The sequence below is a fragment of the Amblyomma mixtum genome, chromosome 1, assembly GCF_055824585.1.
Source record: "Amblyomma mixtum isolate Tamu chromosome 1, ASM5582458v1, whole genome shotgun sequence".
NCBI lineage: Eukaryota > Metazoa > Arthropoda > Arachnida > Ixodida > Ixodidae > Amblyomma > Amblyomma mixtum.
In genome coordinates this window covers 260287303-260296683 of record NC_143012.1, presented here as the reverse complement: position 1 = coordinate 260296683, position 9381 = coordinate 260287303, and the positions used below count along the sequence as shown (strand labels likewise).

General features: G+C 56.4%; 1 protein-coding gene across 1 annotated transcript; it reads right to left on the bottom strand.

The window, feature by feature from the left end:
• Nucleotides 1–7822: 7822 nt before the first annotated feature.
• Nucleotides 7823–9046, bottom strand: LOC149371574 (uncharacterized). The gene has a single exon (XM_089585196.1). The coding sequence runs from the start codon at nucleotides 9026–9028 to the stop codon at nucleotides 7823–7825; it is 1206 nt and encodes a 401-aa protein (XP_089441322.1). The 5' UTR covers nucleotides 9029–9046.
• Between the last annotated feature and the right edge of the window lie 335 nt (nucleotides 9047–9381).

Here is a 9381-nt window from a genome sequence, read left to right as displayed (position 1 = left end):
GTCTCAGGGAGCGCACGTCAGGCACATCATTAACAGGGCGCCGTTGGTCAAGGAGCGTGCTAGCAAAGGACACAGGGCTTGTTCGGAAACTCTCAGCCCGGTTGTCGTTAGCTTTCCACCGGACGCCCGGTATCCCCCGAAAAGTTTCTGGGCACGTTTTCGTGATGTATCACAACTCCCCCCCCCCTCCTAGCTCCCTCTCATTTCTCATTCACTCGTCAGGCGCTGGCAGCTTCATTACGAAAACAAGTTTCAGAAGGAGGCCAGTTCAACCACCATAGCCTTTTGTTTCTTCCATGAAGGAGTTGGAAAGGGCGTCGTTGGGTACAACGAAAGCGGTTTGCGGTCGACCATTCAGAAAGAAGTTCTTTGTTGGCATCGATTTGTAATTTGAAGGACGTCATCTCATGTTAACGTCGACGAAAATCTACAGGTCAAGGCTGGGTAACCCGTCGGTAAATCCAGCTTAGCGCTTAATGGAGCGTTTAACACGGCGCTCGGCCTGGGTTTCCACTCTTTCGCCTCAGCGTTTTTCGCTCTTATCTTAGAGAATGTCTGATGCACAGCCTATTCTGCTTTAATGAATAAGAGAACAGCAAGCTTGCTGCAATCCCGTTTGAGTTGTATACTGTTCTTTGTTCGTTGTGAACCGTATGGTGGCGAAGCATTTTGCTGAGGGCGCCAATGGTAATCAAAATAACGAAGCCGATGGAAAGCAACCTGGTAGTTACCGTGCAGAGTTATGCACGCACGTTTCATTGAGTCTTCGAATGTTGAATGCGCTTCACTTTCGCATGATTGCAGAAAAGCGCGTTGGAAGTTCTCTTTAGTTATGTTTTATGCTTAAGATGTGCGCTAGGCGAGCGTGATGGGATGAAGCCTTAGTTTAGGGACTAGGTTTTCTTTCTCTGCGTTGGACGGACGGACGGACGGACGGACGGACGGACGGACGGACGGACGGACGGACGGACGGACGGACGGACGGACGGACGGACGGACGGACGGACGGACGGACGGACGGACGGACGGACGGACGGACGGACGGACGGACGGACGGACGGACGGACGGACGGACGGACGGACGGACGGACGGACGGACGGACGGACGGACGGACGGACGGACGGACGGACGGACGGACGGACGGACGGACGGACGGACGGACGGACGGACGGACGGACGGACGGACGGACGGACGGACGGACGGACGGACGGACGGACGGACGGACGGACGGACGGACGGACGGACGGACGGACGGACGGACGGACGGACGGACGGACGGACGGACGGACGGACGGACGGACGGACGGACGGACGGACGGACGGACGGACGGACGGACGGACGGACGGACGGACGGACGGACGGACGGACGGACGGACGGACGGACGGACGGACGGACGGACGGACGGACGGACGGACGGACGGACGGACGGACGGACGGACGGACGGACGGACGGACGGACGGACGGACGGACGGACGGACGGACGGACGGACGGACGGACGGACGGACGGACGGACGGACGGACGGACGGACGGACGGACGGACGGACGGACGGACGGACGGACGGACGGACGGACGGACGGACGGACGGACGGACGGACGGACGGACGGACGGACGGACGGACGGACGGACGGACGGACGGACGGACGGACGGACGGACGGACGGACGGACGGACGGACGGACGGACGGACGGACGGACGGACGGACGGACGGACGGACGGACGGACGGACGGACGGACGGACGGACGGACGGACGGACGGACGGACGGACGGACGGACGGACGGACGGACGGACGGACGGACGGACGGACGGACGGACGGACGGACGGACGGACGGACGGACGGACGGACGGACGGACGGACGGACGGACGGACGGACGGACGGACGGACGGACGGACGGACGGACGGACGGACGGACGGACGGACGGACGGACGGACGGACGGACGGACGGACGGACGGACGGACGGACGGACGGACGGACGGACGGACGGACGGACGGACGGACGGACGGACGGACGGACGGACGGACGGACGGACGGACGGACGGACGGACGGACGGACGGACGGACGGACGGACGGACGGACGGACGGACGGACGGACGGACGGACGGACGGACGGACGGACGGACGGACGGACGGACGGACGGACGGACGGACGGACGGACGGACGGACGGACGGACGGACGGACGGACGGACGGACGGACGGACGGACGGACGGACGGACGGACGGACGGACGGACGGACGGACGGACGGACGGACGGACGGACGGACGGACGGACGGACGGACGGACGGACGGACGGACGGACGGACGGACGGACGGACGGACGGACGGACGGACGGACGGACGGACGGACGGACGGACGGACGGACGGACGGACGGACGGACGGACGGACGGACGGACGGACGGACGGACGGACGGACGGACGGACGGACGGACGGACGGACGGACGGACGGACGGACGGACGGACGGACGGACGGACGGACGGACGGACGGACGGACGGACGGACGGACGGACGGACGGACGGACGGACGGACGGACGGACGGACGGACGGACGGACGGACGGACGGACGGACGGACGGACGGACGGACGGACGGACGGACGGACGGACGGACGGACGGACGGACGGACGGACGGACGGACGGACGGACGGACGGACGGACGGACGGACGGACGGACGGACGGACGGACGGACGGACGGACGGACGGACGGACGGACGGACGGACGGACGGACGGACGGACGGACGGACGGACGGACGGACGGACGGACGGACGGACGGACGGACGGACGGACGGACGGACGGACGGACGGACGGACGGACGGACGGACGGACGGACGGACGGACGGACGGACGGACGGACGGACGGACGGACGGACGGACGGACGGACGGACGGACGGACGGACGGACGGACGGACGGACGGACGGACGGACGGACGGACGGACGGACGGACGGACGGACGGACGGACGGACGGACGGACGGACGGACGGACGGACGGACGGACGGACGGACGGACGGACGGACGGACGGACGGACGGACGGACGGACGGACGGACGGACGGACGGACGGACGGACGGACGGACGGACGGACGGACGGACGGACGGACGGACGGACGGACGGACGGACGGACGGACGGACGGACGGACGGACGGACGGACGGACGGACGGACGGACGGACGGACGGACGGACGGACGGACGGACGGACGGACGGACGGACGGACGGACGGACGGACGGACGGACGGACGGACGGACGGACGGACGGACGGACGGACGGACGGACGGACGGACGGACGGACGGACGGACGGACGGACGGACGGACGGACGGACGGACGGACGGACGGACGGACGGACGGACGGACGGACGGACGGACGGACGGACGGACGGACGGACGGACGGACGGACGGACGGACGGACGGACGGACGGACGGACGGACGGACGGACGGACGGACGGACGGACGGACGGACGGACGGACGGACGGACGGACGGACGGACGGACGGACGGACGGACGGACGGACGGACGGACGGACGGACGGACGGACGGACGGACGGACGGACGGACGGACGGACGGACGGACGGCCGGCCGGCCGGCCGGCCGGCCGGCCGGCCGGCCGGCCGGCCGGCCGGCCGGCCGGCCGGCCGGCCGGCCGGCCGGCTGGCTGGCTGGCTGGCTGGCTGGCTGGCTGGCTGGCTGGCTGGCTGGCTGGCTGGCTGGCTGGCTGGCTGGCTGGCTGGCTGGCTGGCTGGCTGGCTGGCTGGCTGGCTGGCTGGCTGGCTGGCTGGCTGGCTGGCTGGCTGGCTGGCTGGCTGGCTGGCTGGCTGGCTGGCTGGCTGGCTGGCTGGCTGGCTGGCTGGCTGGCTGGCTGGCTGGCTGGCTGGCTGGCTGGCTGGCTGGCTGGCTGGCTGGCTGGCTGGCTGGCTGGCTGGCTGGCTGGCTGGCTGGCTGGCTGGCTGGCTGGCTGGCTGGCTGGCTGGCTGGCTGGCTGGCTGGCTGGCTGGCTGGCTGGCTGGCTGGCTGGCTGGCTGGCTGGCTGGCTGGCTGGCTGGCTGGCTGGCTGGCTGGCTGGCTGGCTGGCTGGCTGGCTGGCTGGCTGGCTGGCTGGCTGGCTGGCTGGCTGGCTGGCTGGCTGGCTGGCTGGCTGGCTGGCTGGCTGGCTGGCTGGCTGGCTGGCTGGCTGGCTGGCTGGCTGGCTGGCTGGCTGGCTGGCTGGCTGGCTGGCTGGCTGGCTGGCTGGCTGGCTGGCTGGCTGGCTGGCTGGCTGGCTGGCTGGCCGGCCGGCTGGCCGGCCGGCCGGCCGGCCGGCCGGCTTACTGGCCGGCTTACTGGCCGGCCGGCTTACTGGCCGGCCGGCCGGCCGGACGGACGGACGGCCGGACGGACGGACGGACGGACGGACGGACGGCCGGACGGATTGATTTATGAATGGATAGATGGATGGATGATGGAAGGAGCATCCCTCTCAAACCTGATAGTGGAAGGTGCCACCATCCTCGTAATTTCGTTTTTTTTGTAATTATATTTATTTATTTTTATTTATTTTCAATACTGCAGGCCCCTTTACGGGGCCCTAGCAGGTGGGCATACACAACAGTTACACTGAGGCAAGAACTACATCACACAACACAAGGAAATTTCAAAATGCGGCAAGAACACATGCAAAGATAAATCTAGTAGAACAGTGGTTCATTTGTCTACCTGCGGACAAACTATGTACAATCAGCTCCAGACAAGGTTACCATATGAAGTGATCAAACACGGCTAACAGTGAACAACATGCACGTAGAAGCGAAAACAAAAAATGAAAGAAAAAACCTTGGCGCTCAATACAAGATACGTATATGATGGAAACAATAATAATGCTGAATGATAGCGGACAATCGAACCCAGGAAGACAAACTATGACTACGCAAGGGGTGATGCACTGATTAAGACGACAAGAAGGAACGGAAGTGAAACGGATTATCAATACCCAGAGGCCCATGTGTATCACTGAGAGCGTTACTCTGCGGCAATACTGGCCTCGAGCCTTGTAGTGAACGTTGTTAAGGTCGGCGCATGAGTAATCGAGGCATCCAGTTTGTTCCATTCTCGGATGGCTACAGGAAAAAATGAATGTTTAAGTGCATCTGTGCGATAGGAATAATCAGTTAGAGTGAGTGCATGTTTGTGTCGTGTCGGTCGAGTCTGGGACGGGCAAATATATTTTGACACATTGATGTTATAATCGTTATGCAACAGTTGGTATAAAAATTTTAAACGCGCGTGCTTTGCTCTCATTGATAGCGTCGGGAGTCCTGAAATAGCTGCAAGGTTCGATGGGGAGTCAGTACGCTTATATTTATTATGGATGAATCGTAGTGCCTTTCTTTGTATTTTTTCTAGTTTTGCTTTGTTAGTGGTTGATTCCGGAAACCAAACAGTGTGGGCGTACTCTAAAATAGGTCTTATGAAAGTTTTGTATGCTAGGAGTTTAGTAGATGCTGGTGCGAGTCGGATACATCTTCTCAAAAAAAAACAGTTTTCGTAATGCTGCCGATGTTACATTAGCGATGTGTACGTCCCATCTAAAGTCAGCGGTTAGTGTAATACCAAGATACTTATGCTGGGAGACTTTCATGAGTGGCGTACCGTGAATGCTGTAAGGGAAAGATGAGGATATTTTTTTCCTGGTTACTGACATGCACACTGATTTTTTAGAATTAACGGTCATCTGCCATTTGTCACACCAATCCACCACAGCGTCAAGTGACCGGGAAAGCGCAATGTGGTCTTCCGGACTTTCTATTTTCCTGTAGATTATGCAGTCGTCTGCAAATAGCTTAATGTTACACTTAATCTGAGCGGTTATATCGTTTATATAAATAAGGAAGAGAAGTGGGCCAAGAACGGAGCCTTGCGGAACTCCCGAAGTGACCGCGGTTATTTTAGAAGGCATATTTTGAAAGGTTACAAATTGAGAACGGTTAGATAGAAACTCTTTGATCCAACCCAGAACTTCCCCCCGCCCGATCATGCATTGCATCTTTGCGATTAGTTTGTTATGGCACACGCAATCAAACGCTTTGGAAAAATCTAGTAGTAATATATCAGTTTGACTGCAGGTATCGATGCTGAGGGCCAAGTCATGAACGACTTCGATTAACTGAGTGATAGTCGACAGCCCTCGGCGGAAACCATGCTGGGCAGGTGATATCAACTTATTATGCTCTAGAAAATCTGTTAGATGTTTTGAGATTATGTGTTCGAAAACTTTACATGCTGTGCTAGTCAGTGAAATGGGCCTGAAGTTTGATGCACTACTGATATCTCCTCCTTTATGGATCGGAATGATTTTCGCCAGCTTCCAGTCATCCGGTAGTTTTGACACAGCAAGTGATTTGCGGAATATTATGCCGAGATATCTGCTGCACCATTCGGCGTATCTTTTCAAAAATGCATTGGGTATGTTATCTGGCCCGCTGGCTTTCTTCGGGTCGATGTTCAAGAGAAGATTGAAAATTCCGCCATCAGTTATGTTTATTTCTCTTATATGTGAAGTTCGGGTTGTTGCCATCTGGGGAATAACGCCATTATCGGTGGTAAATACGGACTGAAAAAAGTCATTAAAGTAATTAGCCTTCGCACTGTTTTCCTCTGGTGTCTGTTCGTGTCCTGCTGTGTTTCTATTGCGGAAGTGGTTCCAGAACCTGTGTGGGCTACATGTAAGGAAGTCAGGCAGCGTAACACTAAAGTAGTATTCCTTTGATTTCGTCATTTTATCCTTGAAGATTTCAACTGCACTGGCTAATTTTTGTGTTCTGTCGGGGTTAGTACCTTTGGACTTAATAGAGCGACGCAGCCTTTTCACTTTGCGTTTTGCATGAATGACCTCTCGCGTGATCCACGGGTTCTTGGTTTTAACGCGCTTGTTTTTTGAATCCACGGGTTCTTGGTTTTAACGCGCTTGTTTTTTGAGGGGACATATCTGCATATACAGAAAAAAATGATTTCCTTGAACTGAAGCCAGAGGGAGTTTACATCTGAGCTTGCTTCAGATGCTGCTTCGGCAAACATCTGAAACTCGTGTGCAAGATGGGTTGATATACTAGCGTCGTCGGCTCTATTAAAATTACTTACAGTCGATTGGGAGGAGCGGGTTGTTATTAGAATATTGAGTGGTAGCTCGCAGACTGGTATACTGTGATCAGAAATTCCGTCGATTATGTCAAGCTTAGTCTGGTGTGTTGGGAAGTTCTCGCTTACAAGTATTAGGTCGAGAATGCTTTTTGCTGTGCCTAGTATGCGAGTTGGACGGGAGACTGTTTGATGTAGATTAAAATTCAGCATTAAATCAATGAGTGCATCTGAGGCCGGATCAGTATGGTGCAAGGTATCCCAGTCAATATCCGGAAGGTTAAAATCGCCCATGATGATTAGTCTAGAGTTCCGCACGTGCACCTGCATATAATCGTGCACAGCACTCAAGCAATCATGTCCAGAAGAGGGGCTCCGATAAACACATCCCACGACAATGCTGACGCCATCACACAGAATCTTGCAAAACACTGCCTCTGCTCCCGGGATGTCCGGCAGAGGGATAAAGGAAAAGTGGTTCTTTATCAATAATGCAACGCCGCCACCCCGGGAAAGCCGATCTTTGCGCATCACTGAGTAGTTCGGAGGGAAGATTTCTTGACTACCAATATCACTCGAGAGCCACGTTTCTGTGACAGCCACAATATCTGGATCTTGGTCAATGAGGACAATTTCGAGCTGCTCTACTTTATTCACTACACTTCTGGCATTTATGTTCAATAATTTTATTTTTTTGATTCTGCTCTTTGACGTGTCATTGGGGGGCTGGAGACGTTGTCGTTTTGGCTTTGTGGGGTAGTTGCTTTGTCGTTTTTTTTCCCAAACGGCACTTTCACTGCCTTTTCACTGTCCCAGACAAATGCTTGACCATTAATGTACAATTTATTAAAGGAAAGGGACACTTTGTCGCCATTGTCCCGGTTAGGCTTCGCGCTGTCCCACAACTTTTTCCGAATATCTCTAATTTTCCGCGAGAAATCTTCGCCAATGGACAGATCGGAATTTTTAAGCTTGAACCCTCGTTTCAGTATTGATTCTTTCTCTCTGTAGTCTAAAAGCTTCATAATAACAGGTCTAGTTTTGTTTTCAGCAGGCTGCCCCAAACGGTGGATACGCTCGATGGCCACTGCGTCGAGATCCAGTTTATCCTGAACAATATCTTTATTTGCCCTTTCTCTAAGTGTTTCCTTTGTCTCTTCCTCTCTCTCCGATAGGCCATAGACAATTAAATTACATCTTCTGCTTCGGTTATCCAAGTCGTCTATTCTTTCCTCTAACCTTTCTATGACTTCGCTCATCTGAGCGACCTGCTCCTGGCAGGAAGTGACCTGTTTCTCTAGTCTAGCAAGAGCATCGAGTTTATTGTCTATGTCCGCCAGCCGCTTCTCCTTTATTTCTTTTATGTCTGAGGCAATTTCTTGAAGCTGCGTAAGTATCTGAGCTGTGTTCGGTCCAGGATTGGCTTCGATATCACCCCCCAACAATAGCAGTTTGCGCAAGCTTACAGTAACATCAAACAACAGCCGCGGGCACGGCAGCACCAACAAGAATGGGTTGTTAGAGTGAATACAAACGCCGTAGCGTTTTCTCACCTGCAGAAGAAACAAGAACGGATTGTCGGTGAACCGCATCCTGGTAGCGCTGCCGTGCCCAGTGGCCGCCGCGCGCGTGGGGTGGCAATATATAGTCCAGTCTGGTGGTGTCGCCACTTGTCCCGGATGCATGTAGTGGTCTGCGCATGTGGTCGCTGATTGTAGAATCCATCGGTGATCCCATGTGGGCGCGTGTAGCTGGTCTGGTGGGCGTACGTCGGCAGTGTCTGATCCGTGAGTCATTCTTGAAGGCAGCTTCATGCTTCTGTCACCGGCATGATCTAGCAGGGCCAAGAAAAGCTGCAGAAGAAACAAGAACGGATTGTCGGTGAACCGCATCCTGGTAGCGCTGCCGTGCCCAGTCTATAAGACGGTCGCAAACTTTTCTATAAAGATACATCATTGATTAGACATAAACAGTGTTCAGCTTAATTTCATCAATGTTTACCGCACTCACTGCGGCTTCTCTTGGCGGATGCCAGCTTGCTTCTTTTTCTTTTGTTGAGTCCCGTGTGTCTTTATGTTCCCGAGCAATATGAAAGGTCATTAGCCAGTGCCGGCAATTGTCCTTGAAAGACCGAGACTCCCCCGTGCGTGCCGAAAAAAATCCACAGTAGCTTCCAGCAACGATTAAAGGCTTTCTGCTTTTTTTTTAAATTAATTTTCCAATATTGTGTAGATTTCTGTATTCG

Coding starts and splice junctions, on each gene's coding strand:
- LOC149371574 (XM_089585196.1), bottom strand. CDS start 9,028: ATGCGGTTCACCGACAATCCGTTCTTGTTTCTTCTGCAGCTTTTCTTG.